At 50.6% G+C, this 16,379-nt stretch overlaps 1 protein-coding gene across 1 annotated transcript in view; it reads left to right on the top strand.

Moving 5' to 3' along the window:
* The window catches only part of TBX5 (T-box transcription factor 5), a 139,627-nt gene that overhangs the window by 53,547 nt on the left and 69,701 nt on the right, over positions 1 to 16,379 (top strand). The window contains exons 2-3 of the mRNA XM_060250066.1: positions 9,684 to 9,857; positions 14,134 to 14,228. Coding sequence (XP_060106049.1) covers positions 9,711 to 9,857; positions 14,134 to 14,228 — 242 coding nt within the window. The 5' untranslated portion in view covers positions 9,684 to 9,710. The remainder of the gene's footprint in view (positions 1 to 9,683; positions 9,858 to 14,133; positions 14,229 to 16,379) is intronic.

Genomic DNA, 16,379 nt, shown 5'->3' with positions numbered 1-16,379 from the left:
TAACCAAGAAACTGGCCTTGCTCTGCAATCTACGCGAGCATACTGCAAATGCGCTGTGGTCTACAGGAGGATTTTTGCAGCCTATTGGCTCGAAAGCAATTGCAGGTGAGTTCAGCCAGAGTAAGTATGTTTAGTGCTGCGTCTGTAGGTCTAAAGCCTAAACACATCTTCCTGAAACTGAACTTCATTTTAAAAATGCAGGTATTTTTCTCTCGTACAGGCGAGACAGCACCCATCTACACCTTAGGATAAATACTTGGTGCTAGGTTTCAGTTGAAATCAATGCGATTTACTTTCCATTAGCTCAGGGCGACTAACAACAAATAAGAACACAACGTAAGAACATAAAACGTAAAACCAACGAAATGCTATACAATTAAAAATACTGATGCATCGTTTTGCACGTCGCTATTCACATCCAGCGTATATTTAATACATGTAGACTTCCGTCCAAGACCAATGCCTGATTATTCTGAAGCGATCACGGCTAGATTCAAAGCGCGCAGGATTTAATTAGGGCCGCGCTTCTTTAAAGAATACAACGTCTTGCAACCGATGGGGTCGATCGAGCAAGAACTCTTTAAATTGCTACTTGTCTGTCCCTGCTGAGGAAGAATGCACGACTTTACGGCCTAAACCCAATGAAAACTGATTCACAAATAATCTTCAGTGGGATTTACCTTCAGTGGGGTTTACTCCTTAGTAAGTATTTGCAGGCTTGCAACACTGCAGTTCGAGCTTACGTTTACTCAAAACTGAGTCCTACTATATTTAGTAGATTTCTTGGAAAGTGTGCAGATTTATGTTAACAGGAAGAATTGAGCAGGACACAGTTGGAGTCCCGTAGCATCTTTAAGACCAACAAAGAAAGCTCGTACCTGGAATGAAAATTTGTTGGTCTTAAAGGCGCCACTGGACTCAAACGTTGTTCTTCAAAGCAACACGGCGACCCACCTGAATCTATCTTCAAGAATTGAACCACATGGTGTCGGACCTGTTTGCAAAGGGCGCGAAGTTGTTTTTTTTTTAATAATAATAATCTCCGGTTTGGTTAAATACATCTTCCAAGGAGCAAAGGAAGACTAAAACCTGGCCAGAGTTGAGCAGGATTTTTTTAAAAAATCAAAAATTTAAAATAAAGTTGCTACAGGACGCAGTTCTCTCCGGCAAACTTCTGCTTAGAAGAAGCAATCTATAGCTTCACCACTTCGGAAGTAGTATTTGGGCATACAGTCTTGCATATCTTACTCCTGATTAAGACATTTCTGGTTATTTTAGTAGAACTGTTTTCCTTAAGGGTCGCATCCCAAGTTTTAAGGTGGGGGGGGGGGAAGGCCTTCTTTAATAGTCTTTGAATCAGTACACGATGGTTGAAACCCCTTAACAGTATTAGTGAATGGCTGCACACGTGTATTGGAGGGCCCTCCTGGGACAGTATTTGAATCGGCAGCCGACCACATCTCGGACTGCTGCACAATTTGGAGGCGCAACCCCCGCGGGCTCCCCCTCCAACCCTACCCCTATCAACCTACATTCAAAGTTAGGCCTTAGGTCAGATCTTCAGCCAGTCTGCAGCATCCTGAAAAGGAGAAGGGAGGAAGGGCTTGAAGAAACCTCGGGAACGTCACCCTCCTCCCTCCATAAAAAGGCTGTTCTGAGCTTCAAGTGGGGAATCTGCAGGTAAATGTGGGAGAGGGGACCATAGGTGCGGAGCGCTGCTTACCTGAAGCAGATCCTGAAGCATCATCTCTAGTCCTCTCGGGTGACCTCGGCTTCCCTCCTCTCCTTCTCCTCTCTCCCTCTTTCACCCTGGCTGCAATGGGGAGAAACCATCGCAGTGCGCTTCAGCAGCATCCTATAAAAAGAAATGAGAGTTGCATGGCCCTTCACTTTGCTTTGAGGAGTTCAAGGACAGCAAACGTCCCCACTGAAATGCCCCCACCGCTTGCAAAGAGTTACTTGGGGTCGTGGGGGGGGGGGGGAGGTGAGTGAGAACGATCGGGTAGAGTTCTCCTCTCGGGCAACTTCCGCGGGAAAGAAAGTGTGAGCGGAGGTCTCCGGCGCGTGAGATCCTTGCACACCGTCTCCCTGGTCGCAGACAGAAGTCCCTCTGCTGCCCCGCCGCTGAGTGACCCGAGACATAGGAGAATGACCTGGCCGCTCAGTTTAACTCCACGGCAAGGTCATGCTACCAGGACAGAAAGTTTGCACACCGCCTTTCCTCCCACCCCGCTTCCATAGGGATCTGGCTGTCCCGCCGTTCATGGGGCACCCCTTTGCCCGCCGGAGCGTTTCTTTTCCCTCCTTCCCATCTCCCGTTTCCAACAGAGCCGCATTCTTTTGCGCTGCCCCAGCCAAAAAAAGGGGGGGGTGGGGGGGAGGGAGGGAGAAGCCTGACGGATGGCGCTTTAAAGCAGAAGAAGGCAAATTAACCTTCCATTACCGCTGCGCTCAAGCATGACAAAGGAGGGCCGGTTGCGTGTGCGGTGACGTCTCCGTGTCCTATAGGTGCAGGCTCTGGTGAGATAGGAGCGAAAGCTTTGGACCTGCTGGATTTTATTGGAGTATGGCTGGTAATAAACAGTAATATTTAATTTGTCCGAGACCACAAATCGCTCGCTAGCCGGGAGCCTGTCTCGCCTTGACAGATAACTATACAGCGCCCCGGCCAGAGATTTGGCTCCCGGGAACTGGCATTTTGGTGATCTCCCTGGACCTGGAGCAGGGGAACCGGGTTGCAGCCTCTTCCGCTCTTCTAGCCGAGTCCCTCTCGCAAAGCCCACTCGGCTTGCCAAAGGTGAGAGAAACCATTAGGCAGATCCGCCTTAGTGGAGGGCGGGGGGAAGGGTGTTGGTTTCAATCCTAGAGGTGCTGTTTTGCGCAAAGAGAAAGTGCCTCATCCCACCAGCGGGGAAACCTTTCCAGGCCGGCGTTTTTCAGGATGTGTGCCGCCCTAGGCAGAGCTAGGCCCTTCGGTGGACTGGAGTGGACTTTGAAAAGTGTCAGCCTGCTTGCGATGAGGCTTGGATAGCATTGTTGGATCGGGCCCAGGCTCTACAGGGAACCTACTTTTGAAGAAAGACACGCGTGGAAATCTCCGTCTGCTCAGAAACAGCCAGTTGGCAGGATGGCAGCTCACATTTAAAGGGAGGGGGCGTATTTATACAGTAGTGTTCCTGTTGATTGATGCAACGCTATTTATGCCGGCTCACAACAAAGGATAGTTTCATTAATTATTTAGTTTCGGAGTGCATGTGTGTATGTGAGAGAGAGACCGGCGCACACAAGCGCCCAGGTTCTAAGTTGCAACAGCACGTTTCCTCCGCTCTACCTCTAAGTCTCTCTCTGCTTCCCGGACACAGCTGGCAGAGTTCGGAAAAGTTCAGGAGGTTTTTGCAACTTTGCAAGGGCCGGAAGAAGTTTATTTTTTTATTTTAAAATAAAATCGAATGTTTAAAATGTAGGATACTTTGGGAATCTGGAGAAAATGCTGTGAAAACCATGAACGTTGGTAATAAATATATAAGCAACATTTCTTCACGGGATTTAGCTGGAAACTTCTAAGTGAAAAGGAGGGGGGAGTTCTTTGTTTGGAAAATCCTCTGGCTTTGGGTCCTAGAGAGTTATGTCTTTCTTCCGAAAGTTGAGGATAGGAAAGGGAATCCGGTTGAATTCGCTGGAACACCCTTCCAGTTGAGACCAGCGGAATCAATGGCGTTTACTTTCCACTGACTATATTTAGGCCCAGGCCAAATGTTCAGGTTTTAAAATGTTTTACACTCTTGTAGTATCCAATGCGCACACACCTCTCTGTGACATAGTGAATGTTACCTCTGGAAAACAGCACTTAGCTCTGATGTGTGCAAAGATCCAGCAGAAATATGGATTGTAATATATGCATCAGAGCGGCTGGCGTAATGATGCATTTTGAGGACCAAGAACGCGGGGCGGTTCCGATAGCTACAGTGGATATGGGTGTGTGGAGAGGAGAGGGAACTCAAGAGCTAAGTAGAGGTAAAGAGAAAAATAAAGGACAGCGATACAGCTGCAGGCAAATCGCAGAGAGGACAGAGATAGTAAGCTGAGTGAGAGTTAGAGACTGGCATCAAGCTAAATACACAAAGTCACATAGAAAATACTACACACCGTTAATTTTCGTGTATAGGGAGATCACCGGAAACCTAAGCAGCAAAACCGGACCATACTACACTCTCGCATTGTGATTGAATCTGTGCAAAGGATCGGCGCCCGTGTTAAAATATACTCCGCATTTGTAATATCTGTAATACCAGAAGGATGGGGAAAGTGTGTCTGTCTCAGTTGTGGGTGTGTCTCTTATGCACCAAATATGTTTGACCAAACGTGCCCATCTGTACATGGACGCATATTTAGACGGTTACTCCGCCAGGGATTCCGCCGGCTCGCTTGCTATTGCTTTCGAAGTCTACCCAACTCGGAGGAAACTTTGCGGCAGGCGAAGCGCAGAGCCGGCCGGGGAATCTAAGCCTGCCAGACTTTTCCCCATCTCCGCTGCAGCTTGAAAAGCGATCCGGGACGATCTCGGCTTGCACACGAGTTGAACTGGCCTGTGGCAGTGCAGAGCGGGAGGAACAAAAGGTTCGTGGATTCTCAGTGGAATCTCAGACCTTGTAGACCAGAAGACAGTCCAGGGGGCCGAGCGACGGGCTTTCTTTATGTCCCACCGAAGACGAATAAAAAGGGGAAATCCTCGCCCTTCTCCAACCTGGCTCTTTTCAGACTCCAGAACGCGAGAGTCTGTTTATTCTGCTTTGACCTCTTCAACTTTGCCCTCAAAACAATACATTTTTAAAAAGAAAGAAAAAAGGAACAGAGACGAGAAAGACAGAGAAAACACACAGAGCTCCCCGGGCCGCTCTGACGGCTTGATTATTTTGAGTGTGGCCGGCCTCTGCGGCTTGTGTATATATTTTCACCTTACAGAATTCCTTCTGCTTTGAGGAAGGTGGCTGGTTAGCCGGGAGGAAGGAAAGTTTTCCTTTTATTCTATTTCAAAATACAAGTTGCATTCCCTTTTTTTTTTTTTTTTGACAGGAAAATAACTCATTTGAAAATGAGAAAAAGATAGTTTTAAGGAGACGGTTCCTGCGCTCTGCTCAGCTTTCGTTTTCTATATATATCTCCTCACTCCCCCCTCCTCTGTCTACTTACCCTCTGCCAGGCAAAGAAACATATTCTGACGACTTATACACTCAGCCCCCATCTATTTTTCCTGATTCGGGGACAGAGGAGGTTGGGAAGGGGAAGGCATCGGTGCATGGTTTGTGTTAGACAATCCATCTCTCTCTCTCTCTCTCTGTGCATGTGTGTGTGTGTGTTTCCCCTTAAAGGGGGGGGGGAGATGATGTCTCCGGCTCTGGATGTTCCTGGTGGAGAAAAATGGATGGAAGAGAGATGGTGGGGATGAAGAGAAGCAGGGAGAGAAAGGCAAAAGGAAGGGAGAAGGGGGGGGGAGATTTTTGACGTCTCTTTGTGCCTTGTTTGGCTGCAAGAAAAATAAGCTGGGGAAGGGGGGAGGGAGGAGAGAGAGGCAGCAGGGAGGGAGGGAGCGAGAGGAGAGACAGCCTCCCGTGGCAGGGTAGGCGCTGGTTGGCCAGGCATCTCCGTGCTCGCAAGCGACGCTTGGCTGCCTCTGCCTCCGCGCATTCGACTGGAGCCTGGCTCGCCGGCCCTCTCTCGCCGCTCTCCTTCCCTCTCGCCTCGCGCCCTCCTCCTGCAGCCGAGCGAGGCGGGCGAACCTGTTCCGCCGCCGGCCCCCGAAGCCTCCTCCATCCCGCCCCTCCTTCCGTTTCTCTTTGTGCGCCTCGAAGCTTGAGAGCGACGGGGCTGGCGGGGGCGAAGCGTCTCCATCTAGTTCCGGGCAGGGGGAGACCGGAGAGGCTTCGCAGCTGCGTCCTACCGCCGGGAGTGGCGGCATCTTGGAAGGAAGAGCGAAAAGGCGGCGGAGAACGTGGCGGGTTTGGGACCCGGAGGACCCCCCCCCCCTTTAAAAAAATGCTGCTGATCTAAGGAAGGTCTCTTGACTCCGAAAGGAGCCCAGGACTGATGCGGGCGCTGCAAGAGGCTCCGGAGATGCGGTGATTGCCTGGAGCCGCGCAGGCGAAGGTAAGGGATTCGCTGGAGCGCGATCCGGAGCGAGCGGTTAGGCGGGGGATCTCTGTTTGTGCCCGAGAGAGAGAGGCGGGGTGGGCAGAGCAATTCCAGGCCCGTCCAAGAGGTTTGACCTTCCAGAGCTTGTTTCTTTAAACCTGGGAAGGTGGCGGGGGCGGGGGCGGGGGGGGAGCGCTTCCCGGGGGCGCTGGGTCAGGCTCCTAGAAGCGGGAGCTCCAGCCTGCCAGGACCTCGCCGAGTGCGTGCGGGAGGGAAACATTCCCCTCGGCAAGAAGCCCCTGCTTGCCTGCCTTCCCCGCAGAGCCCGACTCTCCTCCACGCTGTGCTTGCAGCGCGCCCGCTCCGGCTGCGTTTATCATCCGGCTTCTGCCGCGGCCTGGTTCTGTCAAGCCTGATTTTCTCTCCAGAGCTCTCGGCCGCTCGCCGACCATTCTTCTCGGCGCTGGGCCCACCGCCCCTCCTGCAGCCTTCTGTTTAATTATGTGGCGAGTGGGAGACGCAGGAGGCGGCCGAAGCGCAGAGCTCGTAGCAGACTGGAGCTCGATCGCCCAGCAGCCAGCGAGAGACACAGAAAAAACAGAGAGAGACCCCGAGAGAGAGAACTCTTCGCTTCTCGCCTTTTGTTTGCTCTGCGCCCTGCTGCATGCTCCACTGCCAAGTTTGCCCTTGTCCTGTCCCGGGGAGCAGTAGGGAGGGCTCCGCTTCTACTGGAAGGGAAGGTGACCCGGACTGGGCCTGAGGTGGGAGGAGAGGGCTGACCAGGTGCCTTTCGGGCCCCCCCCCGGTTGGGTGCCGACCGGGTTCCTGGGCGATCTGAGCCGCAGCCCTCCTCCGTTGACTGACACGGCTTTAACGCATCGCCCTCTCCGCTTTCTCCAACATTTCCCAGATGAAGATGGTAAGAATATTACAAAAAACAACCCCCCCCCCAGAGCTAAGGTTCTTAGTCGCCCCCCCCCCACACACACACAGAGAATGGAGGCATCTGATTTGTTTTCAAGAGTGGAAAAACAGCTGAGTTCTATCCATGTTAACTCAAAAGTAAGTCCCATTTATTCGATGGTATTTATTCAGATATACACACCACTCAGTAAATATGCACAGGCTTCCAATCTGCGGCCGGGGTTATTTCTTTATCCGAGATGGATTGAAATATATTTCCACACACACCCCCATTTCCCCTCTTGTTTCTAGCTTGAGTTTATAAGAAGGATTTCCCTTTCATATTAGCTAAATACTGCCAAGAGGACCTAAGTATAAGATTTCGAAAGGATAATCTTGGTCTGCAGATTGTTCGGTATTTTTAAAATTTAGAAATATTTCCCCCAAAACCATCTGCTTTGATTTATACAGAAAGAGGAATTACTTAAATATTCAGTAAATGTTATAATATGCTTAGCCTTGTTCTAAGCGTTCCTTTGGATTGCGTTTGATCCACTTAAATCTGTCGAGATAATATCTTTGAACTATTTCCTTTGAACTATTATAAAAATGCTAAAGATTTCTACAGCCCTTCTTAAATTACTGGGAACGATAATGGACATTTCCCACTATGTTCACGTGGATTTCAAGCTCATGAATAGCCAGCTGCTACGGATCCCTTCTTTATTCTTTTCCATTCAGCCGTTCTCCCATACCTCTCAGGAAAGCTAGTCTTATTTCTTAAAAATGAAAATATTCTCCAAATTAAAATGTCTCACAACTAGACTCAAACCACAGTTTGTTTGTTTATTTTGTGGGGGAGGCCTTCAGATAAACATGGCTCTCAAAACCAACATACAATCCTGCACCATTATTTGAAGCTAAATTCCAGAGCAATTAATGGCATTTTCTTCCCAACTAAATATATTTGGGGTGGGGGCTGTGAGAAGGTGTTTTGTGGTGTTTCTTTTGCTGGGTTGTTATTTTAAGGTCCCTCTAAAGACCCATCCTTAGGCCAAAAACGACCGTTAAACCGCTGACCTTGATTTCATATATCACATTGCTCTCCCTCCAAATGCTGATTCCTAACTGGGTTCCCAAAATAACTTTTTTTTTAAGGGTGGTTGCTGTAGTGCTCAGAGTCCAACCTGCGAATTTTGTAGTCTCTGCTCTTCAAGAAAAATCTATATTCTTTTTGCCGAGGAGAATGGGAACGAACCCTCTTACTTTATCCCCTTGTTTTTATAATTAAGATCAGACTTGCAGGTCATGATAACAAAAGGCAGGAGCTCTCCTCATGAAAAAAATCTTATAAAGCAGCCTCAGTTTTAGAGAAAACTTAGGCTCTGGCGGGGAGTGGGGGAGTGAGCAGAGAAAGGCCACGGAGAATCAAACCGGTTGTGAAAGTGAAGAGGCTTCTAACTGAAGGCTTCAGAGAGAGAGAAAACAGTGCCTTACGGGGACTTTCCCGGATAATTTTGACAAGCACATGAGGGTGGAAAGTGGATGGCTTAGCCCACTAATCTTGCTTCCTCTCACCTTCAGTGTTCGCTTCCAGAGTATCTGTGTGCACATATTGCTTATGTGTGTACACAAACCGCAGATATTTCAACAAATCTCTCTTTGATTGGGCTCCCTCCCATTTTTGCTGTATTTTTATATTGTGTGTGATTACACCGACATGTGTATCGGGTTGTGTGTGTGTGTGCCAGTGTATGTAAACATTCCGGCTGATGGGTGCGTTATTTGTTTACCTACGCTCACACTTCGTGTTTCCTATATGGCAGGGGGATCGAGAAACAGGGAGAGGGGGAAAGAGAGAGGCCACATTACTGACCCAACAAATAAGAACCACAATCCTGGGCACTGTTCAAGTATTGAAATCCCATTGACTGCAGTGGGGCCTGAGCATGCCCAGAAGTAAATCGAGTTGTATTCCTAGGACTGCTGCGGTCCTCTCTTGCTTAGAAGAGGGGAAGAAAGCTACATAAATAATGTGCACATTATCGGGCGCGATGATATGGTGAAATCTTGTCTTCCTAATGTATGTGTGCGTATAACAAATGCGTCGCTGTGATTATCCTATGGAAGAACCCTGGGCTCCTTGGGGGAAAGGTGCAATCCTAAATCCAGTTATTTCCTTCTATGCCCAGGGACCCCAAATGGTCTTAGAAGAGCGTTAACTCTGCTTAGGTATAGAGAGGGAGGAGGGGACAGGCGCGTCATCGATGCTCTTGGCTTTCAGGGAACCGTTAGTTTTAGGAATTCATCTATACACCCACGGGAGAAAGCGAGAGGAATGAAAGGTAGGGGCCTCGCATGTAACCGCTCTTCCTGGGCTTCTTGCTGGCAGGGCAGGGCCCGGCCTCGATTCCTGCCGGCTCTGAATGAAGGAAGTGGGACTCCTTAGACCTTTGCACCCCTGACTTCCCCCTTCAGCTTTCCCCCGGAGCGACAGAGCCTCCTGCAGCGTGAAAGGCCCCCGGGCAAGAGCGGATCGCGCTCTCCGCGGCCCCACTCGGCGCGTCGTCCGAGCCAGTGGAGAGTCTGACCTGTCTTCTTCTCTTCCCTTTCGCTCCGCATGTGCTGGCTGGCGTGCGTGTGCCGTGCAGACAGCTGGGGGTTCAGCGGCGGAGAAGATGGCGGATGCCGAGGAAGGCTTCGGGCTCCCAGCGACGCCGGTAGAATCCGAGACGAAGGAGCTCGCCGGCGAAGGCAAGCAGGACAGCCAACTGGGGGCCAGCAGCAAGCCGCCCTCCTCGCCCCAGGCCGCCTTCACCCAACAGGTACGCTGACTTGGGGGGGAGGGGCTGGGCTGGCCGGGGTGTAGAAGCAAGCCCTGTTCTTGGGGGGTTGGGATCCGGCATTCCTCTTCCAGCCAGAAGTGTCCAGCACCAAGAATGGATTGATCGTGGCAATAGGGCTGTCATAACCGTAACGGGGTTGTCCCAGACGCTGGACATCTGCCGCCAAGCACGGTAGACGGTACAGCTTTGCATATGATGAAGAGACTGCTTCAGTACAACAATTGAAGGACCGGGATTCGAATTGGTCCGAGATCCAAATGCGGTTACTCCGTAGGAAGAATAACAGGCGTCGTTCTGCGTTTTAGCAAGGCAGGCCCTACTGAAAGTGTGTGTGCAGGGGGGTGGGAGGGGTTAATTCCAAGAGAGAGGAATTCTTCTTGCATTTGGATCCCGGAGGGAAGAGGCGCCCTTCGAATGTTCCATCTCGGATATCAAAACGAGTCGAGGTATTTCTTCCCGGTAGCCTCAGCCGGCCGTCGACTGGGAATCGCCGTCACCTGCAAAAGGCCCCTTCGAATATCCCCTACCGAAACGGCCGCCTCCAGGCCTGCGGTCGCAGCCGCCAGATCAGATTAATGGCCAGATTCCCACCCCACCCCCGCCCAGCCATCTTCAGCTAGCGGAGTGGACTCGGGGACAACGGACAGTTAAAAGGAGGGAAGGATCTAGGTTAGGTCATAGTGAAGAGGCTAAAATATGAATCAAGCAATCGCACAGAGGTAGACGGGATTAGAGGGGCAGGTGTATTTGGGTACACCCAGTGCCGGTTCAAACCCTGTGGAGGCCCCTAGGCAGTCGAAATCTTGGGGGCCCCTCGCAAATTATCTCAGAGTTTGAGTGCGCACCCCCCCCGCCCCGTTCCTGCTGCAGCCTGCAGGCATCTTCTTAAAAGCCCCTTTTACTAAACTAGGGGGGAGAGGCAAACTTGGCGACAACACCAGCTGCAGCTGCACCAGGCAAGCCGGGCAAAGAGCAGCTCAGGGGCTGGCTGCTCCTGCATGACGGGAGGGCTGCAAGCAGAAGGAAAACCGGGGTGTGGGGGGAGCCAGCCCGGGGCCCATAGGCCGGTGCCTACTTGGCCTAATTGTTAATCCAGCTCTGGGTAGGCGTCCAGAGGGCCCTGGCAGAACGACTTTAACACCCGCCGGCCTGTGCGCCTGAATGAGTGTACCAGCTTTCCAACGGGTCTCGCCAGAGTATGCGAGACTTTCTGGCTAGATTCCTTCTTGTTGCACCTTTAAGACCGACCAAGATTTTTTCAGAACGTACGCTTTCGTGTGCTCTCTAAGCACGCTTCATCAGACGAGGGTCTACCTTCTTGATCTTGCAATTTGCAGGCGGAGAAGTCCTTCGAAGAACCCAGGAAATGGCTGGGGCTGTTTTGAAAGGTCGCGGGAGGATTTGTGGCGCAGAGAGTTTCCCTCTGGAAATGGGATGACGCGGCCCTTTCTTGCCATGTTTTTTTTTGTTTTAATAAATCGCTTGCAGAACAAGAGAAAGTAATATAACTGCCTTGCCTCCCCGCTCCCCCTTTCGCGTCCTCCCAGGGCTACAGAAGATGCTTCAAAACAGAGAAGAATTAAAACGAAAACATTTAAAGGTTTTGTTTTTTTTTAAGTTAAATGCTGGGAAGATTATTCAGATGGGGGCGCGGCAGAGCAGAGGGAAGGAGGGTCCGGAACCTGAAAGGGAGGCCGCGTGGTGTAGCGCTTAGAACGGCAGCTCTGGAGAACCGGGCTTGATTCCCCATTCCTCCTGCACGTGAAACCTGCTAGGTGACCTTGAGGCAGTCACAGTTCTGCCAAGAACTCTCTCACAAGGTGCCTAATGTGTGGGAGGGGGGAGGAAGGGAAGACCACTGTAAGCCGCTCTGAGACTCCTTAAGGTAGAGAAAAGCGGGGTATAAAAACCACATTTTCCTTCTTCCGGTGACCCTACTTGCCCCCTTTGGGGAAAGCCTGCAGCTCAAACACAGTTCACGCTTGCAGCCTTTGAAATCACAGCACAGTTGGGTCCTGTGCAAGCTTACTCGATAGTAAGTTCTGCCATGGGGCCTTCTGCTAGGTTCGCAGCCTCAGACTGCAAGCTTGTTTCTCTCCACTATGAGAGGGACAGGGATCTCTCTTCTTTTTCCTTAGTTTCTTTTGTGTTTAAGCGAGTAAACTTGTAGGTGCAGCGCGAAGAGCGGACTCCGAAGACTGGCTCAGTCCTGAGAGCAAACGCTCAGGGTGAAACTGACCTGGGAATGCAGTTGAAAATCTGAAGCCGCCTATTCCTCGACTGCAGAGTGACCCGAGGGAGAACCAGTTGGGGGGTGGGGAGGAGCCAGTGGTTCTTCCTGCGGCTGTTTCAGTTCTGAGTGAGGGTAAAACAGCACAGTAGAGCAGAAAAGCTGACCGCCGGCGGCAGCTTTTGTTGGTGACATTTCAGCTAGGTGGCACTTCCCTTGCTGTTGTGGTCTTCTGCAAATGGATTTAAATACCGTCGATTAAACAGCTCGGGCTGCCACCTCTGCTCACTTACTTCGGAGTAGACATGACCGCAACCATCAACGGAGCTGGGAGCTCCGGAACCTGTTCTTTGCAAATCGGGCCCGGGGGTCTGAACGCCTGGTGGGTGCCTTCTAAATGTGCTCGTGCTCACATGCGTTTGCGGGCGTGTAGATCTGCTGTGCAGGTCCCTTGGCTGAAAGCAACACAAATGAGCAGCAGCAGCAGCAGCCTAGCAGAGGGAAGTGGGAAGGACTTCCATGAACTTCTAAGTAGAATAGAGTCAGGATTGTGTCGTTGGACACCGAAATCTCGGAGGAGACTGGCGGAGTCCAGCCAGCACCTTGAGACCAAGACGATTTTCGGGGTACGAGCTTTCCAGAGTCAAAGCTCCCCCTTGCAAAAGCTGTTTCCCCTGGATGTTCTACTGCAGACCAACGCGGCTGCTCTCGGAAACTATTTTCTTGGAAGGATGACATCTCTCTGTCCCTCTCTGTGTGTGTGTCTCTGTCTGTCTGTCTGTCTCTGTTTCTCTGTCCCTCTGTGTGTGTGTCTCTGTCTGTCTTTCTCTCTCTGTTTCTCTGTCCCTCTGTGTGTGTGTCTCTGTCTGTCTTTCTCTCTCTCTCCGGTGCCCACATGGTCTCTCTGGAAGGCTTCCAGAGAGGGGCCTTCCCCCTTTCCCGCCTCCCTTCCAGGTTTTCATCCCGGCCCGATCAGTCTTTGCGCCTGCAGGGCAGAGCTCGGCGTTCCATTTAAAGCCCCTTCTATTTTGATGCTCTTGGCCCGCAGCCTATCAGGCCGGCTCCTATCAGGGAGTTACAAGCGGCTCCCACGACCGCTGGCTCTGGGCAGATCTCCGGCCCAATACCGCCGGGCTTCTTTGAGCATGAGCCGGGCTGCCTATCTCCCTCCCGCGCCGCATTCCCCTCCTCTCTTGGGGAGATAAATCCAGAGCCCTTTGTGGGGAGGGGGGCGCTTTATGACCAAAGGCAACATTTGAAGTAAGGAAAGGACTTCGTTATTGCGACCAAATGAAGCCTCAGTCCTCTCTGGCGACCTCATGGGAGTCGCTTCTGAGTCTCTGTGCCTGGAAGGATCTCGATGCAAACTTTCCAGGTCTGTAGAAAAGGGAGCTCAGCTGCGTGGGGGTCGCTTCGCACGCGATGCAGAAACAAACCCGAGTTTGCCAATAATGTAAACCGTGAGCTGCAACCAATCCCGACTTTTTTTTTTGGAAGTGCACCTATCTGATAACAGGTCTTCTGACTGCGTGTCATCGGGTTAGTAGGCGTCCATGTGCGATCTCAAACCAGGCGTTCCTGCGTACAGAGGGTGTTCTTAGATTATTAGATATTGGAGCGGGGCCTTTTAAAAACAAATATCTCAGGCGTATCCATAAAAAATGCCAGGTAGGGAAAGGCTCTGTAGACGTTCTCTATTACATACGCACGCAGCCCTTCTTTTCACACACGATTCTTTTCTTCCTTATTATCCTCCCATAACAGCCCTGGCGAGGCATGTTAGATCAATTTCAAGGAAGGATTTTTGAACACCCCCACCCCTCCCAATTCCTGGCTCCACACTCCAACCCACGGCCCTATTTTTTGCCCCAACCTTCTTTCTCTTACTGTCCTTCTGATATGGGTTTCTAAATTAAGGGGTGGAGTAGAGGGCGAGAGGGAGGCCCCCGCCCCCCGTTTCCTGTATGGTTTGAGTTTTGTCTGATTCTACGATTATTTTTGGTCTCTTCCTCGCTCCTTTTCCAGGGCATGGAGGGAATCAAAGTGTTTTTGCACGAGCGGGAATTGTGGCTGAAATTTCATGACGTGGGGACGGAAATGATCATCACGAAAGCTGGAAGGTAAGAAATGGTCTCCACTCCAGAAACTTCTTTGTCTGCTTATGGATGTTGACAAGCAGTTTGTCCCCAGGCTGGGGGCTGGAGAGGGAAATGTTATCAACAGAAGCTAACAATAGCTGACAGTTTCCCACGATCGCAAGAAATGGGCGCGATCCACTTAAGGACTTCTCTTGCAACAAGCCCGTTGAGCGCTCGCGATGGATCGCGACCCGTACCTATAGCGGGAAGCGGACCCAGAATCGAATCAAATCTGGGAAATGTTTATCTTGGAGGGGGAAATCGCAAGGAGCTGTTTCAAGGAGCTGAAGACAGGCGTCTGGCAGGTTAGGTGAATGTGTCATTTTGTGAGAGAAGCCACGCACCTGGGAGCAGGCAAAGCCAAGCTTACGCGCTGGGAAGAAAACCCTTTCAACTCCAGATTTACTTCAGAATAAAAATCCATCGTTTCATGCAAGTCCTCTCTGAGAAGTCCAAAGAGCTCTTCTAGCTTTTGAGGACTCCTAGCTTTTGCGGCGGTAGTAGTAGTAATAATAATGCCTTGAATTCAGCAGGAGCTGAACCTTTGTGAGAGTTCCACCTCTTCCCCTTCATCTACCTTGTCCATTGAACAGTAGGTGCAGCTGGATAACAATCCCTGTATTAGGAGAGCGGGCAGCCAGCCACCAGGAGCTTTGCCACGCCCCCAGCAGCTCTCTTTAACCCCTGGAGAAGCCCGCGGCACCCTTTCCCCACTTTTTATGTGATTTTGGGTGGCTTGTTGGCCTTTTACCGGGGGGGGGGGGTGGCCAAGGAGAGCCCCAGGTGAGCGAGGCCTGCTTGGGTTGGCTAGATCTCTAGCCAGCCCAAGCAAGCCTTACGCACCTTGGGCTCTCCTTTCTTGGCTCGGGTTGCTTTTGGCTGGGGGGGGGGGGGCGCGCGGCATATACTAATGATTTATGCTAATGAGCTCCGCCACATATTTCGAAATGAATAATAATAATAATAATAATAATAATGAATTGAGCAAAATGAGGGGAGGGGAGAAGGTCTATAGGCCCCGGTGTCAACCTGCAGAGCACTCCTGTTGGAGAAAATGCTCGACATTGACCCCCGGACCATCCTAATTCTTAGCATCCCTACACAGTAGTCAGCATGGGTTTCACTTCTGTTCTTAGGACAGCCCGGTAAGGTAGACTAATGCTATTATCCCCTCCATTACAGATGGGAGGCTGACCGAGAAGGCGAGTCCTTAGGACTAATAAAATCTGAGCTCGGACCTCCCAGACATGCGGGAGACTGGCGGCTGCCGAATGACAGGGTGGTAGAATGGACAGCACCATTTTCATCCACAGGTGGTGGGTTCCATCTTTGAATACGTCTTCGGCCTAACAAAGCTCCCAGCAAAGAGAAAACTAGAACAATAAGGGTAAAGATTCACCCTCCTAGTCTTTCCATGCTTTCCATGCTTTGCTGGTTTTCTACTTTCAGGGAATAGTTAAACGTAGGGGAACGTCTACAAATGTGATTCCCCCTCCCCCACGCCTTCGGAAGTGGTGCAGTCCATTTTGCCGGGTCAGCTTCCCGCCTGCTTAAACTCTTGGGCACTGCTGCTATGCCGCATTCGGAAGCAAAGGAAAGGATTTCTATTTAGATTCTCTACTGAGTTTAAAAAAATAACAACAACACAATTTCACTCTTTCCCCCTCTTTCCTGGAGCTGTTGTGGGATCATCGCACCTAACTAAAGGTTCCTCAATCCAACCGGTTGAATACCATTAAATAACATTTTCACTGATATCCATGAAGTTTAAGGCTCGTAGCCTAAGCACCTCTTACTAAAGCATGCATCCACTGGGACTTACTTTCAAGTAAGTAGATAATATTAGACTGCACAGGTGTTCAGTTTGGGTTGGATCACAGCTTTCTGCTTTTCTTTTCTTTGAAATGAACCGTGTGAGCTGGACAACAAGGGAATACTGGAAAGCAACATTTTCAGAACAGTGAATATCCCTAGCACTCTCCCCCTCCTCCATGTTTACTAAGAAAAAGGTCTAAATAATTACTTGAATTTGTAGAGGTTTGCTGAGTCCTATCTGCTGAGTATACAAGACAATATTATTACTGTATTTTTTTTAAATTCTCCCATCCTGTCGATTGTACTGACTCACTCTGT

The sequence above is a fragment of the Heteronotia binoei genome, chromosome 11 (genome assembly GCF_032191835.1).
Source record: "Heteronotia binoei isolate CCM8104 ecotype False Entrance Well chromosome 11, APGP_CSIRO_Hbin_v1, whole genome shotgun sequence".
In the NCBI taxonomy this organism is placed as follows: Eukaryota; Metazoa; Chordata; class Lepidosauria; order Squamata; family Gekkonidae; genus Heteronotia; species Heteronotia binoei.
The sequence above is the reverse complement of the archived record's forward strand: the minus strand, read 5'-3'. Positions and strand labels throughout refer to the sequence as shown.